General features: G+C 42.5%; 2 protein-coding genes across 2 annotated transcripts in view; one reads left to right on the plus strand and one right to left on the minus strand.

The window, feature by feature from the left end:
• slc35b2 (solute carrier family 35 member B2) overlaps window positions 1-26,134 on the minus strand; it is a 50,846-nt gene extending 24,712 nt beyond the window's left edge. The window contains exon 1 of the mRNA XM_060917873.1: window positions 25,790-26,134. Within this exon, the coding sequence (XP_060773856.1) occupies window positions 25,790-25,809 (20 nt within the window). The 5' untranslated portion in view covers window positions 25,810-26,134. The remainder of the gene's footprint in view (window positions 1-25,789) is intronic.
• Window positions 457-25,599, plus strand: LOC132882470 (uncharacterized). Its single transcript, XM_060915588.1, has 3 exons — window positions 457-545; window positions 18,455-19,346; window positions 25,570-25,599. Exons 1-3 carry the CDS (start codon window positions 457-459, stop codon window positions 25,597-25,599), a joined length of 1,011 nt encoding a protein of 336 aa, XP_060771571.1.
• Window positions 26,135-27,220: the final 1,086 nt, after the last annotated feature.

Here is a 27,220-nt window from a genome sequence, read left to right on the forward strand (position 1 = left end):
GGACAAGGGCTTCACAAACACTCTTACGCACGCAAACACCATGGAGGGAAACTGAAAAACACTATTTTTCAGTATGTTTTGCATGAATAATGAAAATGAATGAATATGTTTTACTTGAAAAACATTCATTTTTTTTTCTTCTTAGCATGGACAAGGGTTTCGAACATTAGTACGAATGTTTTGCAACGTTTTGTGCACCTACAAGACTGATGCACGAGTTTTAAAGATCATAGGATGAATCGCAGCTCCCTGTGCGTCTGTTTTGCAACAATGAGACTGTTGCGCAACATTTTATGTAATCTTGCAATGTTTTACTATCAGTGCGCGATTTATCAGCTTCAATTTGCCACGCTTTGTCACTAGTATATAAACTCTGTATAGTCAGCTGCTTCAGACCACCACTGACCATGGATGCTGCTGCACCAATACCTCCTCGCCGTCTATTGGGATTGCTGAATGTCCGAGTACAACTCCGAGAACTCCAGCGAAGACGTTTGGGCGTGCTGGCATTACTTATCCGTCGTCAACTCTAACCTGACTCTTACGTGCACTCGTACCATGGATTCGTTAATTGCACGAGCGCCGCGCGTTCAATCGTCCAATTACCAGATGATTCGCGCCACCCTATCGCACTCTCTTACAACACCTGCTTTCATTGTACAACAGTCGCAAGATATATCGCAAGATTTCATGCTTTTGCATTGCACAACGGTCGCTTTAGACGTGCAGGTTTTGCACGACTACTTTTTCATATGCGATTATTTCGGCAACAGTTAACGATCAATATGAAAATGTATCGGTCGCACGAATGTTTGGTCGCTTCTGATCGTGATCCAATTGTGAAACATGCTTTAGCAAACAAATATCTGTTGTTTTAGCTCCAAAAAGGCTGACTTACCTTCAATTACCATCAGAGTTTCCACATTAGGTTCAGGGGTCTCTTAACAAGCGCGAACATAGATGGCAGTGTGTTTCAAGATCCTGAGGCAAAGGCTGAGATTCCGATTGGTCCAGAAAAAAATGTCAATTATAAGAATTGTCCAATAATGGCCTATAACATGGCAGCAAGCCCACCCCCCCTCTCTTGACAGGCGCGAGCTCAGTTGAGATTACGATCGGCCCAGATGCCGCCCCCCCAAAAAAAAACCAAAACTCTCCGGTTCTACACGATTCACGTGAATGACCCAATTGACAATGAAAAAGGTGACTGTCGCCAAAAAGCGACAAGTTTGCAGGTATGTGAAATACTCCATCTAGAAATTTACTTCAGCATTTGGTTATCCTAAGGGGCATTGTTCAGTCCTGTACCGTGGTGCCCAGTTCATGGTTACCATCAACAATAAGCTTATCTGAAAACTACCATGGTATTTCAACTTCATCAAAAGTTGCATCAATGATTATTGTAGAGAGGATTCGACCAGTATATGAGAAAATTCTGCAGTCAACACAGTTTGGTTTTAGATGCAATAGTTCAACATGCGATGCCATCTTTATGACTTGATATCTAACAGAAAAAGAACAGGAACCATTGTTTATCTGCTTCACTGATCTTAAAACAGTTGACGATTGGATCCCTCGAGAAGCATTGTTTGGTGTTCTAGAAATCCGTCTTTGTTGGGTCGTCTCAATCATCAGAGCCCTCTACACTGGAACGAAAACTTGTATAAAAAGGGTGCAAGCTATCATTTTGAGAGCCTGGTAGGATGTCGTCAAAGGTGCCTTCGTCTATCTTTAACATTCATATGGACTTTGTCATGCGATGTGCAAGACACAATATCTTGAAACAACTTCCTGAGACTGGTGTCATGGCTGAGTTTGCAATACCAACAGAAGTGTCACCACGTGAACTTCACAGTAGATCGTCTGCAAGTGGCAAAACCCATGTAAATGAGCTTATCTATGCTGATGATGTGGCAATATTCTCAAAAAGTATTACAGAGCTTAAACAGATCTTGGAGATATGACATGACAATCATTTCAGAAGGTTTGGCCTACACATGACCTGTAGCAAGACTGAGACTATGGCATTCAATGTGGATGAATCCATTAAGGACAAGAAGTCCTTAATAACTCCAACAGGACCCTGCCCCCAAAAGGCCCCCCCACACCCCCCCCAAGGTCTGGAGGAAAAATGCAGGAATGCAGGTCTGTTGTAATTTTTTTTTTTATATATATATAATTACAGTTCTAAAATAAACATGAAGACAAACATGACTCCTTTATTTGTTCAGGTCCAAATGCTCTATAATAAGAGCCACAGGGAGGGGCCCTGCAGGTGACCATCCTCATCCAGCACAAAACTTAGGGGAAAACACTGGATGCTCAAAAATAACCAACTAACAAACTGGTCGTTGACTTATGACTGACCGGTCGTAAACCGATCTGGCCGTAAGTCGGCCTATGTTAAACAAATGTAAGTATATTGTGATGTGTAATGATATTGTAATCATCTTAAAGTCTTATTTTATCAACATTTTCTTATTTCATTACCTTGGCTCATTATTTGGTTTAAGTCAAACACTGCATACTACACTGCGTACAGTACAATTCATTTAATATGCGCAAAACAAAAAATACGAAATACAGGTGTGAAAAATAGAAAACATTTTAGTTTATAACATACCAAAATATGTAAAACATAGCAAAATACAAAACTTAGTGACCGCTGGCATCACTGGTGCTTGGCTGTGGGTCGTCTACGTCATCATCAGCTGTTGCTGCGCTCGGGCTGGCGGGAGGATTTGCTCGTTTCATAAACCAGGAGCTGGGGTGGAAACTGTCGTATGCGGCGAGAGGCGCTGCCGGGAGCTGGGGCGGAAACTGTCGTATGCGGCGAGAGGCGCTGCCGGGAGCTGGGGCGGAAACTGTCGTATGCTCAGCTAGCTCAACTGGGAAACACTTGCCATTCATAACCAGACGGTCGTAAAGTCGATCGGTCGTAAGTCGACAACTACCTGTATAGCATTTTATAATTTGGTAGTGTGGTGACTTTGAATACTTTCCTCGAAGATCTGTTGGAATAACTGCCCTGAAACACTTCAACTTATTACCGCCGCCCCCCCCAGTGTGTTTGAGAGCACAGTTTGAGCTTCTTCGAGAAGGACTGTCCCAGGTCACATACGAACAGCTGTATTTGAAAGGCTCTAGGAAACATGTCCTTCTTGATGGTGATTCTATAATTCCTGGAGTAATAAGGTGTATTTTAAATAACAATAATGTCATAATAATATAAGACTAACATTTTTCAATAAAGGGTCAGGTAGTATGAAATTTTAATAGTAGCCCATTACTAACATGGCCTCGACTTGTAAAATAAAATGGCAAGAACGTTTGCGCGCGTCTCATCTCATTATCTGTAGCCGCTTTATCCTTCTACAGGATCGCAGGCAAGCTGGAGCCTATCCCAGCTGACTACAGGCGAAAGGCGGGGTACACCCTGGACAAGTTGCCAGGTCATCACAGGGCTGACACATAGACACAGACAACCATTCACACTCGCATTCACACCTACGCTCAATTTAGAGTCACCAGTTAACCTAACCTGCATGTCTTTGGACTGTGGGGGAAACCGGAGCACCCGGAGGAAACCCACGCGGACACGGGGAGAACATGCAAACTCCGCACAGAAAGGCCCTCGCCGGCCACGGGGCTCGAACCCGGACCTTCTTGCTGTGAGGCGACAGCGCTAACCACTACACCACCGTGCCGCCCCGTGTGTGTGTGTGTGTGTGTGTGTGTGTGTGTGTGTGTAAGAAAATACATTATACATTCTTGGAGTGGGCCTCCTTCAAAGCCAAACAGAGCGCCTTTGTGAACGAGGCTCAACTCCTTAAGGCCATGACAGCAGGAAAGTTTGCACCTCACAAGCTCATTAAGGAGGACACTAGCCCATCCTGCCATTTAAAAATTTTTTTAAGATTGAAAAGCACTAGATCTGAAGAAAGCAGGTCACGTCATTTTACTGATGACACATGAAAAAAAAAAACTATTACAGTGGTGTTTGAAAGTTTGTGAACCCTTTAGAATTTTCTATTTCTGCATAAATAAGACCTAAAACATCATCAGATTTTCACACAAGTCCTAAAAGTAGATAAAGAGAACCCAGTTCAACAAATGAGACAAAATAATAACAACAACAACAACAACAATAATAATAATAAATACTTGGTAATTTAATTATTTTATTTATTATTTTTTTTAAAAGATTTTTTTGGGGCTTTTTTCACCTTTATTGGATAGGACAGTGTAGAGACAGCAAATGATTAGGAGAGAGAGACGGGGACGGATCGGGAAATGACCTCGGGTCGGAATTGAACCCGGGTCCCCGGATTTATGGTATGGCGCCTTAGCCACGACGCCCCGGTAATTTATTTATTGAGGAAAATGATCCGATATTACATATCTGTGAGTGGCAAAAGTATGTGAACGTCTAGGATTAGCAGTTAATTTGAAGGTGAAATTAGAGTCAGGTGTTTTCAATCAATGGGATGACAATCAGGTGTGAGTGGGCACCCTGTTTTATTTAAAGAACAGGGATCTATCAAAGTCTGATCTTACACTTCCACAAACATGTGTTGTGATCATGGCATGAACAAAGGAGATTTCTGAGGACCTCAGAAAAAGCGTTGTTGATGCTCATCAGGCTGGAAAAGGTTACAAAACCATCTCTAAAGAGTTTGGACTCCACCAATCCACAGTCAGACAGATTGTGTACACATGGAGGAAATTCAAGACCATTGTTACCCTCCCCAGGAGTGGTCGACCAACAAAGATCACTCCAAGAGCAAGGCGTGTAATAGTCGGTGAGGTCACAAAGGACCCCAGGGTAACTTCTAAGCAACTGAAGGCCTCGCTCACATTGGCTAATGTTAATGTTCATGAGTCCACCATCAGGAGAACACTGAACAACAATGGCGTGCATGGCAGGGCTGCAAGGAGAAAGCCGCTGCTCTCCAAAAAGAACATTGCTGCTCGTCTGAAGTTTGCTAAAGATCACGTGGACAAGCCAGAAGGCTATTGGAAAAAATGTTTTGTGGACAGATGAGACCAAAATAGAACTTTTTGGTTTAAATGAGAAGCATTACGTTTGGAGAAAGGAAAACACTGCATTCCAGCATAAGAACCTTATCCCATCTGTGAAACATGGTGGTGGTAGTATCATGGTTTGGGCCTGTTTTGCTGCATCTGGGCCAGGACGGCTTGCCATCATTGATGGAACAATGAATTCTGAATTATACCAGCGAATTCTAAAGGAAAACGTCAGGACATCTGTCCATGAACTGAATCTCAAGAGAAGGTGGGTCATGCAGCAAGACAACGACCCGAAGCACACAAGTCGTTCTACCAAAGAATGGTTAAAGAAGAATAAAGTGAATGTTTTGGAATGGCCAAGTCAAAGTCCTGACCTTAATCCAATGGAAATGTTGTGGAAGGACCTGAAGTGAGCAGTTCATGTCAGGAAACCCACCAACATCCCAGAGTTGAAGCTGTTCTGTACGGAGGAACGGGCTAAATTCCTCCAAGCCGGTGTGCAGGACTGATCACCAGTTACCGCAAACGTTGAGTTGCAGTTATTGCTGCACAAGGGGGTCACACCAGATACTGAAAGCAAAGGTTCACATACTTTTGCCACTCACAGATATGTAATATTGGATCATTTTCCTCAATAAATAAATAAACCACCAAGTATAATATTTTTGTCTCATTTGTTTAACTGGGTTCTCTTGATCTACTTAGGACTTGTGTGAAAACCTGATGTTTTAGGTCATATTTATGCAGAAATATAGAACATTCTAAAGGGTTCACAAACTTTCAAGCACCACTGTAACTAATCAAAGTGAAAACTTTCAAATCACAATGGGAAAAGTGACCGTCAAGTCACTACAACTTCAACTTTAAATAAAAGGTTTGCATAAGAAGATCAATGCATAGAAGTAAATCAAGAGTTCAAGTTTAATCACCCGTTCTCACAATTAACCTGGACGTACCTCCATGAAGACCATTTCAAATTTCTTTATAATCTCATTTGTCTGAATGTAGACTGCTCACTTAAAATCAGAAAATTTATTTCTAGTAGGGTCCAAACGTGGAAACCGAGCAGGTGTTATCCGACCTGAGCAAACCCAGGATGTGGTGACTGACACACACTGACAAAACATTTCCACCATTCCTAGTGACTCACTATATATTCTCTGAATATTTGAGTGTTTTAACATTTCAAAAACATATTCACAACTCGTGCACATACCTCTTAAATAAGTCCATTTTTCAAATCTGTACATTTCAGATTCTTCTATTTTTTTTTATTCTATCACCAAAACAAATTCCTGCATGCGAGAACATACTTGGCAATGAACTTGATTGTGATATCAGGTTTGAGCTGTGTCAGCGAGACCAGAGATGATATCTTTATCTAGTGAGTAAGATCTGATCATCAATTTGCAGGATTCCTCTGAACAACACGCAACATTTATTACAGATAAATTCCCAGCATTACGCAATGCGGTATATTAAATAAATGCTTATCAATACACTTCTAGACAAACTGTATTTCACATAAAACTTCATCCATTTCAGAAACAGGATTATTCTTCTCTACATAACAAGCTCCACATCATTTTCTACAAATACTGTCTAGATCATAAAGGTGCTTTCAAATTAATTTATATAGAAATCATGAATTTACAAGGATCTAGATTTTTAGCTGGACTTGAAGTGATATCAGGAAACAGGATTAAAAAAAAAATCAACAGTGAATTTCTAAAGCTGTGCTACGTTTACAGTTGTGGTCAGAAGTTTACATACAGTGACATGAATGTCATGGCAATATTTGGGGTTTCAGTAATTTCTTTTTCTGTGGCAGAATGAATGTACAGCATACATCTTTAATTTAAAAAAAAACCCTAGAATTTGGTGCACAAGTTTTAATTTTCTTTGGATTTACTGAAATCAACACAGGGTCAAAAATATACATACAGCACACCTAGTATTTGGGTAAAATGTCTCTTCGGAAGATTCACCTTGACCAAACATTTTTGTTTACCATGAACAAGCTTCTGGCAGAATTCTGGTTGGATATTTCACGACTTTTCATGGTAGAATTCAATTAATTTTTTTTTCTTGGCATGGACTCTACTTATCAGCACGGTCCATACATTTTCAATAGGGTTGAAGTCAGGACTTGTTTTAAGCTTAACGTTAGCCTGCTGTATCCTCCACAACCAGCTCTGATGCGTGTTTGGCAGGGCTCGACATTAGCACTTGCCCGATGGCCCGGCGGTGTTTTTTACGTCTTTCGGGCCAGTTCGGGCCACTAAATTTGGCCAAACAGTGGCCCGGGCGGGCCAGTACGTTTTCGATACAAATTAACAAATTTTATTACTCATATTTTACCCAGAATTGTGAAGAAATTGTTCGTAAAATGCACCTTTTCAATACGAGGTCCGCCATCTTTGTTTTCGTCACGCTCCGCGCCAGGAGTGTGTCGTCTTCGTGCATCTTCGGAGATGTTCGGCGCTGTTCAGAAGCGTCATTTTGGCAGGAAAATAGCATCTTGTAGACGAAGACGGTTGCGGCAAGGAGACCAGTGAAATTCAAATAGAAATATGTTCAAACTCCACGCTCCCCAACCTGGCCAAAGGCCAGGTCAACAGTTTAAACACGATCGTGCGTAAATTAACTATCGGGTGTTAACGAACGGCTTCATTTTGAACTCGGCAGCCAATCAGAGCGCGCGACGTCACGCTCGGTTTATAACTCACCAAATCGTAAAACAGCATTTCAACACACGCGCTTTAGCTTCAGATGGTGTAAAATTGTTCAGACTTTGTATATCAATATCAAAATTTCAGGATACACTGCCAAGAAATATGGCTACACGTGTATCAACTTTTAGTGATTAAAGAATGAAGTATAAATGTTGGTTGCTATGACTGAAATAGAAGAACAGATAAAATAATGTGGTACATTAGATCTGATCCCATATATTATATTATTCAAATATCCAAAGATAACGAAATCTATCAAAATAGCCAAACTAGGTCTACATTAGTTCATTACAACAAAAATAACTATTCTGACCCTCTCTGGTACAACCAGACCATGCTAAACCCAGTATACCCCCAATTGCTAGGGTATTTGCTGTTGCCATGGCAATGGTTTATGCAAATGAGCTGAATTTGCAAAAATGTACTACTAGTTCCCCCAAGGACATATCCTGAAAATTTGGTGTTTATCTCTTGTCTTATTAAAAAAAATACAACATTTCACCCCTTTTTGGCTCACCTGAGCATACCTGTTAATTAGCTAATTAACAGGTAATTAGGGTTATAAATCACCCCCGAGCAGGTAAGGCTTTGCAAAAATCTCACGAGATTATTTCCCAAAGTCCACCCTTTCAGGAAATGTATGGTTTGTCAATGATTCTCATGATATTTTATTAATTAAGAAATAAAACTTCTTCATGGGCAATAAAAATGCCCATTTAAATCCAGCATGATAAGGGTTAGTATGCCACCCTCACCTTTCATCCAGACTTGGGACTGGCCTGTGTGTGTCTTGTGGCTATTATATAAAGATGCATTTAAAAAGTTCATTGTAATTCTATTTCTATAAGAATATCTACAGTGGTGAGAATTCAATATCTACAATGTTGAGAATATATTAGCCAAAGTTGAAACCATGACAAAAAAGGAAAATATGTCTACATCACACAGGGTGGGTTACAGGCAAAGCTTATTCTATAAACAAGTTAGTTGCATGGTGAGGCAAAACTTAGCTTATTCTAAAACTTATACAAACAATTAATGTAAAACAGTAATCAACAGCATGTGTTAAACGAACAGAGAACAAGAACAAAGGAAATTTTTAAATGTAACTAAGAAATTGATAGAACAAGAAATGCAAACAAAATATCAATGTGAACAAACAATAAAGATATAATAATGTTAGCAAAATATGAATAACCTTAAAATGCACCAGAATGCACGAATATGAATTGAAAAATCAAAATTTTCCGGGGGAAGGCCCCCGGACCCCCCTGCGGTGCTTGCAGCGGCTGCCTGTAGCAGAAGTGGTTCAGGTACCGCGCGTATTCGGGCCACCACATTTTGCATTTGGGCCAGTAACTTTTCAATTCCACTGGCCCAATGGGCCACCAGGGGTAAATGCTTAAATGTCTAGGCCTGTTTGGGTTCACGGTCCTGTTGTAATTCCCAAGTCATGTTCAAGTTTCTGATGGTTTATGCTGAAGAATTCTGAGGTAGTCCTCCTCCTTCATTATTCCATTCACTTTGTGTAATGAATCAGTTCCACTGGCAGCAAAACAGCCCCAGACCATGATGATCCTACTACCATCACCAGCTGGTACAGTGTCTCTCTGTACACGGTGGTCATTGTGACCAAACAACTCAATCTTTGTCTCATCTGACCATACAGCTTTCCTCCAGAAGGCTTTTTCTTTGTCCATGTGGTCAGCTTCAAACTTTAGTTAAGCTTGAAGGTATCAATTTTGGAGCAGGGGGTTATTTCTTGAATAGCAGCCCCTTAGTCCATGGTGATCTGAACTGTAGACAGTGATCCATCAGCTTCCAGTTCATGGCAGGGCTGTGCCATGGTAACCTGGGCCCGCCCATCCTAAGCGTGACGCAACACGAGGGCCTGTTGCGAGCTTAGTCTGGCCAGGCAAGCGATCTACAGCTCTTCCAAGCTCCCGAAAAATCGGGAACCAATCAACTTTGAGCATCTCCAACGGCCCTGGGTAGAGGCATGTTCAAGGCACTGACGTAGTAGAACTGCGACCGGAAGCCATAGAATCTATGCCGGAAGCGCTTCATTCACGCTTCCGCATCTATTACGCATAGATGCTGTATTGAAAGCATTCAACGGGAAGTTCTCATTGAAAACGGAGCAAAGAGCAGCCCTGGAGGTATTTATTGAAAGGAAGGACGTTTTCGCCTTGCTCCCGACCGGCTTCGGTAAGAGTTTAATCTACCAGTTAGCCCCGTCGCGTCGCATACGTCAGAGGAAAGAGTGATGTGATTGGTTTAAGCTTCGTCACAGCCTTTTCTGGCTTCGACCAGTAGCAAACTGAGGCATTTCAGGGAGGCGGGTCAACCACGGGCTCTGGGAAACGGTTGGGCTTAATATCTTGGCCAGACCAAAAGCTCGGAGAGCTTTGAAGTCGCGTTAGCCAGGCTAGTGCCATGGTGGTTCCGAGGTTGTTCCTGACCATCCGAACTAATTTCCTTTCAGCTGAGAGTGACAGTTTGGATTTCCTTGACTACACCTCACAATAACTTGGATACAATTGTTTGAACTGATCTTGAAAATTTGCAGTTGTTTAGAAATGGCTCCAATAGACATTCTGGAGTTGTGTACATCTGTGATCCTCTTTCTCAGATCTGCACTGAGCTCCTTGGACTTTCCCATTTTACTGTATGGTAGTCAACCCAATGAGTGCTGTAAACAAACCCTTTTTATGAAGGCACAGAGAAGCTACCAGCTGTAGTCAATCATGATTACTAACAGGAAGTTAAGAGACCTCGGCCTTGGCAAGATAAGAGACATTTTGGAAGTTTCAGCACCTCTGAATTAATAATCTAAGTGAGCGCATGTAAATTTTTGACCCTGTATGTATAATTTTGACCCTGTGTTGATTTCAGAAAACCCAAAGAAAATTAAAACTTGTGCACCAAATTCTAGTGGGTTTTTTTTAAATTAAAGCTGTATGCTGTACAATCATTCTGCCACAGAAAAAGAACAGTTCAAAGAAATTACTGAAAGCCCAAATATTACCATGACATTCATATCCAAGATGACATTTATGTCACTGTATGTAAACTTCTGACCACAACTGTATACAACATGCGTATCAATATAATAAAATATATTACACATTTGTCTTTCAGGCTCTTTGAGAATCTGGAGTGTTAGCACCTTTCACCAACCTAAGGACGCCTGACAGAGGACTGGTACTACCGAAAGACAAAACAGAAAAGACAAATAACATCAAAAGAAGGCAGAACAGATAAGAGAGACAGAAAAGGAGAGAAAAACAAAACAAAACAAAAAACAACAATTACCATGAAGACAGCAGATTTGCTCAAAGCCCAGAGAAAAAGACAGAACAGTCAGTGACCACCGGGCACTTTTCCCTCAAAGGTGGATAGTTTCCAGGATTTATGGTCATTAAATTTCTATTTAAACCTTCCTCGATCGATGCATCACACCATGGTGTCACAGACACCTCACAAGTCATTTCATCTCATTCATTTTCCAGAATATATAATTATCATTTGCTGTCACTAGGATTTCTCAGCTCCAACACAACAGCTTCAGCGGCACGGTGGCGTAGTGGTTAGCGCTGTCGCCTCGCAGCAAGAAGGTTCTGGGTTTGAGCCCAGTGGCCGACGGGGGCCGTTCTGTGTGGAGTTTGCATGTTCTCCCCGTGTCTGCGTGGGTTTCCTCCACAATCCAAAGACATGCAGGTTAGGTTAACCTTGGGCTGAAGTGCCCAAGAGTGGCGGCGCGCACGTACGCACGCAGCGGCTTTGCTCTCCTTTGATGAACTAAATTTCATTGCGCAGTGACAAAGGCATTCTATTCCATAAAGGTTTCGGTTTTAAAATGGATGCGTTAGTGTATGAACAATACTACAATAGCAAATACCCATACAATAGCAGAAGTTATCTCTACACGTCACAACTGTCTCAACTAAAACAAGGATCAGCTTTGTAGATAGGACATACCTGCTCTACGACATTTTTGAAAGTATAAAATGTCACAGCTATCTCATCTCATTATCTCTAGCCGCTTTATCCTGTTCAACAGGGTTGCAGGCAAGCTGGAGCCTATCCCAGCTGACTACGGGCGAAAGGCGGGGTACACCCTGGACAAGTCGCCAGGTCATCACAGGGCTGACACATAGACACAGACAACCATTCACACTCACGGTCAATTTAGAGTCACCAGTTAACCTAACCTGCATGTCTTTGGACTGTGGGGGAAACCGGAGCACCCGGAGGAAACCCACGCGGACACGGGGAGAACATGCAAACTCCACACAGAAAGGCCCTCGCCGGCCCCGGGGCTCGAACCCAGGACCTTCTTGCTGTGAGGCGACAGCGCTAAGCACTACACCACCGTGCCGCCGGTCACAGCTATTTATTTCCCAAAGATCAGGGGTTAGAAGATGCTCGTTATAGAATATCTAACCTCCTGGAAAATGTTTCAGTAAACATAAATGCTTGTTAGCGCCATTAGTACTTTAAAATCCACTTGTTTAGCCAGGCCTAAACGAGTTCTTTCATCGTGTTGAATATAATTTATGATTTTCGTACATTTATAGTAACATAAATAATGTTAAATATATGGGGCAGTCATCAACTAAAAGGTTAGACAAGCAGCCTTTGGCCCAAAGAGTTGCCGGGTTGATTCTTTGGACCTGCAGGAAAATCTATGGCTGAAGTGCCATTGAACAAGGCACCTAACCCCTACCCTACCCCACCCCAGCTTGTGCGTGCACTCTCAGTGTAAGTTGCCCTGGATAAGAGTAGGGCTGGGTATCACAGTCAATTTCCTAGATCGATTCGATTCTTAGGGTTTTAAATTGATTAATCATGATTCAATTCGATTCAATCTGAATCAATTCAATCTGGTCTTAAATAATGAAAATATCTCCATACAATACCTTGGTTTTATCAAGCTCTTCGTCCTTCGTCATTTTAAATTTGAAATGATTCCACACATCAGATTTCATTTGAGACGGCTTGCCGAGTGGTGTTTTCCCTGCCTCAGCCATGGCCTCAGCCATTTTGTGTGCATGCTTGAACGTCACGACCAGCGCTCGAAACTAACGGTGTCCCGACGTCCCGGGGACCATAAAAAATGTCATCGGGACACAAAATTATCATATCTGGGACAATCCCAGGACAATGGAAAAAAATAGATCTAGAAAAAAAGTTCTACATTAATATTATTTACAAAGCCGTAACACATACGTAGACATTCACCTAATTTGTCAATTTTAATTTTAAAACGTTAACAGCGAAAAATACATAGTAGCTACACTTTCGATGCACCTGCATCCGTAGGCTACAGAGCAGCGCATTCTGTTCTAGAATCTTCGGCCGGTGTCCGCATTATATGGACTTGGAATGGAATTGCTACCGCACACGCTGCGCCGACTCTTGCCAGAACAAAAATGCTTAAGTGGTTGAAGCGGACCGACCGCGGGGAAGAAACTGAAAGCCCAGACATAACGTCTCCGGGACCTTCAGGATCCAAAGTGTCATCGCCTGGTCTGCAGGCAACGCTAGCAACTGAATGAACTTAATGAACACTGTTAGACACGTTATAAAATACAACAGGAATGATGTGGATGATATTGACGGAAGATACCGTTCAACAGAATAAGTGAGTTTTCTTGGTGTCTTTCTAGTTCAGAAAGTTTAGTCAGTCAGCAGCACAGCTAGGCTCGGACCTGCCACTATGTTGATGTTGCTAACATTTGCACCCACGTTTCGGCAGCGAAAGTTCATAAAAATGGATAACGGTAATGGATAACGGAAAGTTCATAAAAATGGATAACGGAAAGTTCATAAAAATGGGTAACGGTAATGGATAACGGAAAGTTCATAAAAATGGATAACGGAAAGTTCATAAAAATGGGTAACGGAAAGTTCATAAAAATGGATAACGGTAATGGATAACGGAAAGTTCATAAAAATGGATAACGGTCTCATCTCATTATCTGTAGCCGCTTTATCCTGTTCTACAGGGTCGCAGGCAAGCTGGAGCCTATCCCAGCTGACTACGGGCGAAAGGCGGGGTACACCCTGGACAAGTCACCAGGTCATCACAGGGCTATGGATAATGGTAATGGTGAACATTATAAGTTGGCCTTATAAGTGCCAACAGATATTCAAGGTATAAGTAGATGAAATGAACATAAAAGGGGTCTTATTTTCAACTAAAGTGTACTGCAGATGTAGGGAGTTGAAACATTTTCTGAATGAGCTAGTTGGCCCCTTTAAATAAACGGGTATCTATTCATACAGTGAGATCGCCAAAGTTTAATAAACTGAAAATGCAATAACTGTAATTTTGAAGTAGATGATGTATAGGACGTGTCGCTTGTGTCTTGTGACTTATTGTAAAAATGATATAAAGGGTTCAAAATCGCATAGTTACAAATATAATAGTAACTTCATATGATAATATTAACCACTGGTTATTTCAGAGAGGAAAAAAATGGGGACACTATTGCTTCCATTCGGGACAATACAACACAGAATTCGGGACCACTGGGGGACACAAAGAAAAAAAAGTTAATTTCGAGCCCTGGTCACGACATACAACTGCACAGCTGCGTCATCACGCACGAGACGGCTGAGGGAGGAAAATCACATAACACACGAGATTGTGTTGTGTGAAAAACAAACAAACAACAAAAAAAACACTCGATCTCATGCCCTGTGACTCGATAGTGCGAAATTTAAATGAAATCGATCCAAAATCGATGAAATCGATTTTTTTACCCAGCCCTAGATAAGAGCGCCCGCTAAATGCCTGTAATGTAATGTAATGCAATGCTAATACTGATTGCAGAAAATTTTTAAACTCAATTATAAATAAAGCCATTTATCATTTTTATATACAACAATGACTATTAACGTCCTTATCATCAAAACCATCATGACCCAACCTTTATCTGGAATGCCTGTTTAACCTGACGCCAAGGTGGAATGTTTTCTATCCGATTACACATCTAATCCTAACTACATACTCAATTCATAAATTTTAGCTACACATCTATCCATAAAGGAACATTAAACAGACCTTATAATGAGAATTGTCCTTATTAAAGGGGAACTGAAGGCAAATTTTTATCAAAATTCTACTACTCATTTTATTAAATATCGGAATGCATTTTTGATCGCTATTTTGTCGCTACTATAGCAAGTTCTGAGTGTTTGAAATATGATTCCACATTTTTCACAGATTCCACATTTTGCCACGCGATTGAACTTCCTGTTTACGCACTTCCTGTTTCCTGAGTTGTTCGCGCCGAGTCCTTTTTCCCGCGAGTGCCGGCGTTAATTACTAATCCTTTTTTAACTTTTTTTCTATAAATAAATTTCCAGTATCGTCTTCATTTTTATTATACTGACGTTTTTATTTTTGTACTTTTCACTTTCGCTTTCCTTTTTCCGTTTTTTTTTCCGGTTTTTTCTCTTTCTTTTTTCGGAAGAACGCCGAGACCGGAAGCTTTCTTTTTCTCTCCTCCTGTGTAAAGTCCACAAGCGGAGGCCATCTGATCTGCTTTAATATCAACAGATCTTCATTTAAGGTACGTGAATCTTTTCATCATGGCACACCTTCAGCCTGTTCAGTGTGCTGAGTGCAGGATGTTTAGTCATTCTTCCTCCGTCACTAGCGATAGCTCTATTAGCTTTACTTGTGATAAGTGCAGATTAGTTAGCTCTCTGACGGAGAAGATTTCAGTGCTAGAAGCGCGTGTCCAGGCTTTAGAGCAGGTTAGTGAGCGTGAGAACAGTGTAGTTTCTGTTAGGGAAAGTCTGGACGCCCTAGGTGGAGTTAGCAATCCCCCAACTCCGGCATTAGAGCCCTTACAGCGGGGCGAATGGGTGACGGCTCGGCGGCATAAGCGTAGAGCCAAAGCTACCGCTGAGGCTCGCCCACAGGAGCACCACTCCTCTCCGCGTCACGTGTCGAACAGGTTTGCTCTCCTTAGTGATGCACCCACTGAGAAACCTGAAAGAGCTCTGGTTATAGGGGACTCTATCATACGGCACGTGAAATTAGCTCAGCCTTTAGGGGCACCAGCAGCTTTAGTCAGGTGTATACCGGGAGCCAGGGCGCCGGACATAGCAGGTAATCTTAGGGTCCTAGGCAAGCACAGGTTCTCAAAGATAGTTATCCATGCAGGAGCTAATGATATACGCCTTCGTCAGTCTGAGGTTACTAAGAGTAACTTTGTAGAGGTGTTTAAATTAGCGAAGGCGATGTCCGATGCTGTAGTATGCTCTGGCCCCATCCCAATGCGGCGTGGCGATGTAGCTTACAGCAGGTTATGGTCGCTGAACTGCTGGCTGTCCAGGTGGTGCTCTGAAAACAGTGTGGGCTTTATAGATAATTGGGCTAATTTTGAGGGCACTGCTGGCCTGTTAGGGCGGGACGGTATCCATCCCACTCGGGAAGGTGCTGCTCTCATTTCCTGCAGCATAGGTCATAGTCTCAGAACAGGCCTAGTTAATTTCTGACAATCCAGAGCCAAGGCCAGGGAGCAGACGAACAGGCTAAACCGACTGTCTGCTAGCTGCACAGAGTCGTCACTCAGGGCCCACTACATCGAGACTGTGTCTGTTCCCCGAGCTCAACAAAAAGGTAGAAATTTTCAGAGAGTTTGTTCCAGTAACCTAATCAATAAAAAATTAGATCAGACTGACTGTACAGCTGCTGCCAGCACCTTTGATCTAAAGGTGGGGCTATTAAATATTAGATCTCTTACATCTAAAGCGCTAATGGTTAATGAACTCATTACTGATCAGGAGTTTAATGTACTGTGTTTAACAGAAACATGGATTAAGCCAAATGAATATATAGCATTAAATGAAGCGAGTCCTCCTGGATACAGTTATATACACCAGCCTCGTCTAACTGGCAGAGGAGGAGGCGTCGCGGTTATTTATAACGATTATCTAGGTGTAACACACAAACCTGGTTATAAATTTAATACATTTGAAGTTCTTCATACTCATATAATGTATGTAGCCTCGAAAAAAAAGTCTACCCAGTTAATTCCATTGCTTATTATTTACAGGCCCCCGGGGCCATATTCTGAGTTTCTTTCTGAATTTGCAGATTTGATCTCAGATCTGGTTATTTCCTTAGACAAAGCTTTAGTTGTCGGAGATTTTAATATTCACTTTGATAACCCAGAAGACCCTTTAAAAACAGCGTTTGTGTCCATCTTAGATTCAGTCGGGATTAAGCAGAATGTCATAGGACCGACCCATAATGGTGGTCACACCCTTGATCTAATACTAACATTCAGATTAAACGTAGACAATATAGTCATACTTCCACAGTCTGAAGTTATCTCAGATCATTGTCTCATCTCATTCAAACTATGTCTGAGTAATAATATATGCACCTCACCACGCTACTGTATTAAACGTACTTTCACGTCAACTACTGCACAGAGCTTTATAAATGATCTCCCAGAGCTGTCAACTTTGATTGGGTCACTGTCAGCCCCTGCAGAACTTGATCAGGCAACTGAATGCTTAGAGTCAACATTCCGCCATACTTTAGATAATGTAGCTCCTCTAAAAAGGAAAATGGTCAGAGACAAAAAATTAGCACCCTGGTACAATGATGACACTCGCACTTTAAAACAGACCACTCGAAAATTGGAACGTAAATGGCGTCAAACAAAATTGGTAGTGTTCAAATTGGCGTGGAAGGAGAGCTTCCTGAAGTATAGAAAAGCTCTTAGTGCTGCGAGATCAACATATCTCTCCTCCCTAATAGAAGATAACAATAATAATCCTAGATTCCTATTTAATACTGTAGCAAAATTAACCAGGAATAAGTCCACTATAGACAGATGCACACCTGCAGTATGTAGTAGCAACGACTTCATGAATTTTTTTAATGACAAAATTGAGAATATCCGACAAAAAATTCAAACTACTAATTTAAGGTTAGACAATGAAAGTGACCTTGTAGTTAACAATATAACTGTATCAGATCATCAGTTAGAATGTTTTACTCCCCTAAAAGAAACTGAATTACTTTCATTAATCTCTACATCAAAAGCCTCAACTTGCGTATTAGATCCCTTACCGACACATCTATTCAAACAGATAATGCCTGGAGTAATTGAACCGCTTCTAAAAATAATAAATTCTTCTCTTATGATTGGCTATGTACCCAAATCCTTTAAACTAGCAGTTATCAAACCCCTGATTAAAAAACCTGACCTTGATCCCTGTCAGCTGTCCAATTATCGGCCAATATCAAACCTCCCCTTTATCTCCAAGATCCTTGAAAAAGCTGTGGCACAGCAGTTATGCTCATATTTATATAGGAATAACATCCATGAAATGTATCAGTCAGGATTTAGACCTCATCATAGCACAGAGACAGCACTGGTTAAAGTAGTAAACGACCTACTGTTGGTGTCTGATCAGGGCTGTGTCTCGCTGCTTGTGTTGCTTGACCTTAGTGCAGCATTTGATACCATTGATCATTCCATTCTTCTGGATAGACTAGAAAATGTTGTGGGAGTTAAGGGAATGGCCCTCTCCTGGCTCAGGTCTTATCTAACGGATCGTTATCAGTATGTTGATATAAATGGTGATATTTCTAGACGTACCGAGGTAAAGTTTGGTGTTCCACAAGGTTCTGTCTTGGGTCCACTGCTTTTTTCTCTATATATGTTACCTCTGGGCGATATTATTCGTAAACATTGTATTAGTTTCCACTGTTATGCTGATGACACACAGTTGTATGTCTCTGCAAAACCTGATGAGAGACACCAGCTTAATAAAATTGAGGAATGTGTTAAGGACATTAGACACTGGATGCTTATAAATTTCCTTCTGCTTAACTCTGACAAGACTGAAGTACTTGTGCTAGGACCACATACAGCTAGAAGTAAGTTTTCTGATTACACAGTAACTCTGGATGGCCTTTCTGTTTCTTCACGTGCAGCAGTAAAAGACCTCGGAGTGATTATTGACCCCAGTCTTTCATTCGAAACTCACATTGATAACATCACCCGGATAGCTTTCTTTCATCTCAGAAATATTGCTAAGATAAGAAATTTAATGTCATTGCATGATGCAGAAAAACTAGTCCATGCTTTCGTTACCTCCAGGTTGGATTATTGTAATGCCTTACTGTCTGGATGTTCCAATAAGTGCATAAACAAGCTCCAGTTAGTTCAAAATGCCGCAGCAAGAGTCCTTACTAGAACTAGAAAATATGACCACATCACGCCTGTCTTATCCACACTGCATTGGCTCCCAATCAAATTTCGTATTGATTATAAAATACTACTATTGACCTTTAAAGCACTAAATGGTCTCGCACCACAGTACCTGAGTGAACTTCTGCTCCTCTATGACCCGCCACGCCTACTTAGATCAAAAGGTGCAGGCTATCTGCTGGTACCTCGTATAGTGAAGGCTACATCAGGGGGCAGAGCCTTTTCTTACAAAGCCCCACTGTTATGGAACAGCCTTCCAAGTAATGTTCGGGAATCAGACACAGTCTCAGCATTTAAGTCTAGGCTAAAAACATATCTGTTTAGTCAAGCCTTTTGTTAATGGTGTTTGAGGTAAAGGAGTAGATCTGGAGGGTCCTCAGACATAGAGTGTTTTGGTAAACTGGGATGTATGGATGCTGTCAGTCCCCACTCGCTTGCTCACTCGAGTTTGTTGACGGTGCAGTGGCTGGCTGCTTTATGTCCCGGGGCTCCCTCATGCCTGTGTTACCTTCTGGCTCTCTCCTTTTAGTTATGCTGTCATAGTTAGTTGCCGGAGTCCCTGCTTGTACTCGGTGCAATATGTATACTGTTCCTACTTATTCAGGTGACATTGGGCATACCTAACCACCTGTGTTTTCTTTCTCTCCCCCCCCACTCCAAATCTGTCCCTCTGAGTTACATGGAGTCAACAGGAAATCTTTTGGTGGAGACGGTGGGGACCTCGACTGGCTATCGTAGCCTGCAGGGAATCGGCCGTCAGACATTCTGTCGCATGTCCCAGACCCGGTGAAATGTAACTGAATTGTCTTGGCCAGGCCTAAGGGTCCCATCTGCATCTCATCATTGCTGAGGAGTGTGCTCCCATCACCCAATCAAGCATCCAGCCAGAGCAGGGCATACCTAACAACATGTTTTCTTTCTCTCTCCCCCCCCCCCCCCCCCATCTGTCCCTCTGAGTTACATGTTGATCCTGGGATTGAGATGCTGGCCTCTTCTGCCCCTCGGACCTGCTTGATCCATCCTGGTGCCCTGTGTCTGGTCGGAGTTTTATCGCCCCACTCCTGTGAAGGACGGCCCCATGAGGACAGCTGAGGGTTATACCTGTTAAAACTGTTAATATTATAGTCAGGCTGTCTGTTGTTGCCCAAATGAGGATGGGTTCCCTTTTGAGTCTGGTTCCTCTCGAGGTTTCTTCCTCATGTCGTCTGAGGGAGTTTTTCCTTGCCACCGTCGCCACAGGCTTGCTCATTGGGGATAGATTAGGGATAAAATTAGCTCATGTTTTAAGTCGTTCAAATTCTGTAAAGCTGCTTTGCGACAATGTTTATTGTTAAAAGCGCTGTACAAATAAACTTGATTTGATTTGATTTGAATATGCTCTGTAATACATCAGTCCATATGTCAAAGCAATGGCCGTAAACGAGACTCACTGAGACCTGTGCGAGACATTGTAGGACGGAAGTAAAACGTACAGCGCAAATCAAAATGACTGACATCTGCCAACGTCGTCAAAAGACGCGTGCGCCCTCTTTTGAATGCTGACGTAATCAAGCCGGAAGTGTGGACGCCGTTTTGTAGTGCTGTCCGAAACCTTAGAGAGGATTATGTGGGAAATGCGCTCAGTATAATATGGATTTATGACAAAAAAAAAAACAAGCATGTATTTATTATTTTGAAAACCCACCAGTTGCCTGATCTGGCACGTTTTAATTGTGCGACAGGAACGACATAAATACCAGCGCGATGGACTAGTCCTTATCCTGTCGTCTTTCCAACTCTTCTCTACTCCACGTTGGTTCCAAGTCGTATGGAATAATCTCCGTCACTGATGAAGCTGGCAAATCTTGAAATTAATCTAAATTGGAATGATATGGTGATCTGGCCGCTGTGTAAAAAAGTCTTCAAAATGGCAGCGCTGACACTTCACATTTGAAGTTTCGCACAAGTCACGCGAAGATCGTGCGGATAAGCGACGCCTGCCGTGGACCAAATGAACTACATTCAACATGGCTAAAAACCGAAAAGGCTGAGAAGTGTAATATAATATGCCAATACGAGTCACGAGATAAGGTTAATAAAACTGAAAACGTAATTGAATAAAATGTTAATTAAGAATTAAAGCAAGTTTTAAAATGACTCCAATTCCCTTTTAATATATAAAACTGATATTCATCGATTTGTAGATGAGTAAGTTAGTCGCCCTGGATACAGCCTCATACCAATCTAAGCCATCTGCACAAAAATACAGCCAACTCATTTGACAAAATATCAGCTAATAAGGAGTCACAAATATTCACCGTTCCTAAGGACATTTGCACAATGCAATTGCCTCTCAGCAAATGATAGAGATGCCCCCAACGTGGACGCCTTTAAATCCAGACTGCAGACAGTTGATCTGTGTGACATCATCCAAAACACCCTGCTCAAAAATGAATATCCTGCTGGGTCGACTTGCGCCTTTGTGTTACATCCCGTCTGTGGAATTTATGTAGTAGCTCACCAAGAATCCTCTATTTGTCACACGTACACTCAAGCGCACAGGGAAATTTAACCTCTGCATTTAACCCATCCGAAGCAGTGAACACAAACACCCCCCCGCAGCAGTGGGCAGCTATGCTACAACATCCGAGAAGCAGTTGTGGGTTCGATGCCCTTGCTCAAGGGCACTTCAGCCCAACCTCAGGTCATGGTTGCCCTGCCCCGTGTTAACCTAACTGCACGTCTTTGGACTGTGGAAGAAACTGGAGCACCCAGAGGAAACCCACGCAGACACGGGAAGAACATGCAAACTCCACACAGAAAAAGCCCATCAGCCACTGGGCTCGAACCACCAGAACCAAGAACCAGAACCAGTGTCCAGGTAGTTCAGCAGAACAAGAAGAAGCAGTCTTTATTTGGTTGTGTGTACTCAAGCACAGTGAAATTCCTCCTCTGCATTTAACCCATCTGAAGCAGTGAACACACACAGACAAGTGAGCAACGAGCGCACATACACACTCAGAGCAGTGGGCAGCTATGCTACAGTGCCCGGAGAGCAGTTAGGGGTTCGGCGCCTTGCTCAAGGGCACTTCAGCCACGATACAGAGGGAGGGGAAAGTGCTGTTCATTCACTCGACTCCTCTCACATTTTTCCTGCCAGTCCCAGGAATCAGGTTGTTGTTAAAACCCATGACACGGAATGGGACGTGACATATTCTCGCTCGGGCAGTGACCACCCTACGATACAGGACGGGATGGGGCGGACCCTACCTTACTGTCCATATGCCAGAGGATAGCGAATTGTATTTCAGTTATACTAAATGTAAACAGTGGTATCATCCATCATGTGAAGGACTGGGGCATAAAACTCAGGATGAAATTAACAAAGCAAAGAATTTAAAAATGTATCAAATGTCAGAGCAAACGTGGAAGACCAAAGAAGAAATAAATAACACATACACATTTGTTTTTCTTTCTTTTGATTATTCTTAACTAACTAGAGTATGTTATACAAACTATACCATGGCACGTGACAGGACAGCTAAGGTAAGATCGTGACAAGAGTTCAACGTCTATGAGCGATAATATGTCCGTGACAATTATTCTGGTCCGTGACGGGATGGGGAGGTCACTGACCATGAGCGATAACATGTCCCATCCCAGGTTTTAGTAATCGTCCAGGAATCAAACCGGCAACCCTTTGGGCCCAAGCCTGCTTCCCTAACCTTCAGGTTGCCATTACATATCTGTGAATGGCAAAAGTATGTGAACCTCTAGGATTAGCAGTTAATTTGAAGGTGAAATTAGAGTCAGGTGTTTTCAATCAATGGGATGACAATCAGGTGTGAGTGGGCACCCTGTTTTATTTAAAGAACAGGGATCTATCAAAGTCTGATCTTCACAACACATGTTTGTGGAAGTGTATCATGGCACGAACAAAAGAGATTTCTGAAGACCTCAGAAAAAGCGCTGTTGATGCTCATCAGGCTGGAAAAGGTTACAAAACCATCTCTAAAGAGTTTGGACTCCACCAATCCACAGTCAGACAGATTGTGTACAAATGGAGGAAATTCAAGACCATTGTTACCCTCCCCAGGAGTGGTCGACCGACAAAGATCACTCCAAGAACAAGGCGTGTAAGAGTCGGCGAGGTCACAAAGGATCCCAGGGTAACTTCTAAGCAACTGAAGGCCTCGCTCACATTGGCTAACGTTAATGTTCATGAGTCCACCATCAGGAGAACACTGAACAACAGCGGTGTGCATGGCAGGGCTGCAAGGAGAAAGCCACTGCTCTCCAAAAAGAACATTGCTGCTCGTGTGCAGTTTGCTAAAGATCACGTGGACAAGCCAGAAAGCTACTGAAAAATTTTTTTGTGGATGGATGAGACGAAAATAGAACTTTTTGGTTGAAATGAGAAGCGTTATGTTTGGAGAAAGGAAAACACTGCATTCCAGCATAAGAACCTTATCCCATCTGTGAAACATGGTGGTGGTAGTATAACGGTTTGGGCCTGTTTTGCTGCATCTGGGCCAGGACGGCTTGCCATCATTGATGGAACAATGAATTCTGAATTCTACCAGCGAATTCTAAAGGAAAAATGTCAGGACATCTGTCCATGAACTGAATCTCAAGAGAAGGTGGGTCATGCAGCAAGACAACGGCACACAAGTCGTTCTACCAAAGAATAGTTAATGTTTTCGAATGGCCAAGTCAAAGTCCTGACCTTAATCCAATCGTAATGTTGTGGAAGGACCTGAAGCGAGCAGTTCATGTGAGGAAACCCACCAACATCCCAGAGTTGAAGCTGTTCTGTACGGAGGAACGGGCTAAAATTCCTCCAAGCCGGTGTGCAGGACTGATCAACAGTTACCGCAAACGTTTAGTTGCAGTCAGTGGTTCTCAACCGGGGGGGCGCGCCCCCCTGGTGGGGCGCGGAGGTACTCCAGGGGGGTCGCGAGTAGGCTTCATGTATGGAGGAAAAAAAAAATCTGGGGCTAACAGGCTATAGTAGCTAAGCAGATGCAACACATTTACCCATGTCAAAATGCAGGACATTGGACTATTACATACAAATCAATACTATTATAAAATCTATCATCAATCTATCATAAAATCTTGTGTGTGTGGCCGCATCAGTCGGGGGAACTGTGATATGTTCCCAAGCCTTGCAGACTTTATCAGTAATGCAGGCACTTCCCACGATTTCTCATCTGTCTTTCAAGCAGCGTCAGAGCACCTGTCGGTAATGAGAAAACAGTTTGCGGCATACTTCACAGAGGATTATCGCTCTTTTGCGTGGGTTCGAGATCCATTTGTGTGTACTGCTGACGAACTTCCAGTTGACATGCAGGAACAGCTTATTGAGCTGAAGAGTGACAGTAGACTTAAGGCAGTCTTCACCTCATGCCCTCTTTCGACATTCTGGGCAGCATTGATGCAGGAGTACCCGCAACTGTGTGACGTAGCCTTGAAACTGCTCATCCCATTCGCATCGACCTACTTGTGTGAGGCAGGATTTTCAAAAATGACTGCGCTCAAAACGAAATATCGCAATCGTGCGCAAATTGAGGATGACTTGAGACTGTGCTTGTCAAACATTTCGCCAAGAATCGAGGATCTTTGTAAGGCAAAGCAGGCTCAGGTCTCGCATTAACGCAAATCACAAAGGCACAGTAAAAAGTAAAACCTAAATTCACGCCTGGTCCCAATTCCCAATGATATCAATAGCCAGCTAATGATAAGCCTAATAAAATACCTAATAAAAACACTAATAATAATAATAATGATGATGCCTATTAATAATAATAGCATAATAATAATAATAGGCCTAATAATAATAATGCCTGAAAGAACATAAGTCTTGTACTACTGCCAACAGCTTAGTAATGATAATAGGCCATAATAATAATAATAATAATTATAATAATTATAATTATAATAATGCCCGAAAGCAGATTAGAAATGTGGTGCTACTGCCAATTATAACAATAGCCTAATAATGATAATAGGCCTATGTATTTCTATGGAATGGATAATGCTACTACTGCTACTGCTACTACTAATAATAATAATCTAGCCCAGGGCTATCTATCTATCGGTCGATATAAGGTGCTGTAGGTCGGGTGGCGTCACTGCGGGTGAGTGTGTTTGGGGGGGGGATGGGGGCGGGGCGAGAAGAGGGGCCCCCAACTGCAATGAACCAGCTTTGGTGGGGCCCAGGTTGCAAAAGGTTGAGAACCCCTGGTTGCAGTTATTGCTGCACAAGGGGGTCACACCAGATACTGAAAGCAAAGGTTCACATACTTTTGCCACTCACAGATATGTAATACTGGATAATTTTCCTCAATAAATAAATGACCAAGTATAATATTTTTGTCTTATTTGTTTAACTGGGTTCTCTTTATCTACTTTTAGGACTTGTGTGAAACTCTGATCATGTTTTAGGTCACTTATGCAGAAATATAGAAAATTCTAAAGGGTTCACAAACTTTCAAGCACCACTGTATACAGTACAAAGCACACCTGTGTGTATCATGTTATCAGTGTGCAGGTATTTCTTTAATTATCAGGTCAACAATCGAGTCCCAGTCCCTGAATAATCTATTTCACTTACTGTAGGAAATCACTACATTTGGAAATCAGTCCACACACAGCTAACAGGCTAGGAAGCAAAGTAAGCATGACAATAAACAAACAAACAGTCTCTACGCATTTGTTATTATAATTATTTGTTATCCTACCATATTTTTAAACCCTAGAATACGGAAAAAACACACACTCCGGTCTTACCTGCATTGTAAAGGTGGCATTTTTCACAAGAAAGTTTTGCTAAGCTCCAGCTAGCTGCACAGCTAGCGTTACACCCCCTGAAAAACTCTCTCACAGCCTGTACTTGTGCAGAACATGAATACTTAAAACGTTCTCAGAGCTGTTAGACAACTAATGGCTCGAATAAAATCTAAATCCTTCAAAACGTCTTCTTCCCAGAAAAGAAACTTTGCTCTTAATAAACTTGTCGGTTCTCAGTAACTCAGTGCTCTGTTTCTGCAGATAAGCTGCCAGTGTCACTAATACGTCTGCGTACGCATGCGCAATAGAGACCAGGAACTGTCCTGTAGTTGGCTTTTAAAAAAATACATCATAATTATTAAAATACAGAAATATCAGTCTATTAAATATCATTAGTGATGTAGTATCATCACAAAAGCGCCCATGTAGAAAAATATACAACGAATAATTTATCTAATACGTTTAAAACGATTCAGGAAACAGTTATTAGCAAACAGTTTCATGATTAGCACGTTTCCCTGGCAACACAGTCGCTTCCGGTGTTGCAGAAATAAATAACATTTTATTATATATGTTCATGACACGCTTCTTGAACATTGCGTGGAGGTTGGGGACAGCGCCTCTGGATTGGCAGACTGGGGCCCCCAAGGGGGACCAGAGAGTGTGTTCCAACTATAGGGGGATCACACTTCTCAGCCTAGCTGGGAAAGCCTGTGCTGGAGAGGAGAGTCCGGTCAATAGTCGAACCTCGGATTCAGGAGGAACAATGCGGTTTTCGTCCCGGTTGTGGAACACTGGACCAGCTCTTTACCCTTGCAAGGGTACTGGAGGGTGCGTGGGAGTTTGCCCAACCGGTCTACATGTGTTTTGTGGACCCGGAGAGGGCTTACGACCGTGTCTTTCATGGCGCCCTGTGGGGAGTGCTTCGGGAGTATGGGGTTCAGGGCCCACAACTGCAGGCCATTCGGACCCTGTATGACCGGAGCAGGAGTTTGGTTCGCATTGCCGGCAGTAAGTCGGACTCGTTCCCGGTCAGAGGTGGACAAAGTACCCAACTTCATTACATAAGTCAGAGTACAGATCCCACTACTGAAATGTGACTCTGATACAAGTGGAAATTCATCTCATCTCATCATCTCTAGCCGCTTTATCCTTCTACAGGGTCGCAGGCAAGCTGGAGCCTATCCCAGCTGACTACGGGCGAAAGGCGGGGTACACCCTGGACAAGTCGCCAGGTCATCGCAGGGCTGACACATAGACACAGACAACCATTCACACTCACATTCACACCTACGGTCAATTTAGAGTCACCAGTTAACCTAACCTGCATGTCTTTGGACTGTGGGGGAAACCGGAGCACCCGGAGGAAACCCACGCGGACACGGGGAAAACATGCAAACTCCACACAGAAAGGCCCTCGCCAGCCCCGGG

This window comes from Neoarius graeffei, chromosome 3 (genome assembly GCF_027579695.1).
Source record: "Neoarius graeffei isolate fNeoGra1 chromosome 3, fNeoGra1.pri, whole genome shotgun sequence".
Classification (NCBI taxonomy): domain Eukaryota; kingdom Metazoa; phylum Chordata; class Actinopteri; order Siluriformes; family Ariidae; genus Neoarius; species Neoarius graeffei.

Excerpts from the sequence above, each read along its gene's own strand:
- LOC132882470 (XM_060915588.1), top strand. The coding sequence starts at position 457 with ATGTCCGAGTACAACTCCGAGAACTCCAGCGAAGACGTTTGGGCGTGC. Across the intron at positions 546-18,454 it reads AACTCTAACCTGACTCTTAC|TTCTCTATATATGTTACCTC; the intron begins GTGCACTCGTAC and ends TCCACTGCTTTT. Across the intron at positions 19,347-25,569 it reads AAACATATCTGTTTAGTCAA|GTCAACAATCGAGTCCCAGT; the intron begins GCCTTTTGTTAA and ends TTTAATTATCAG.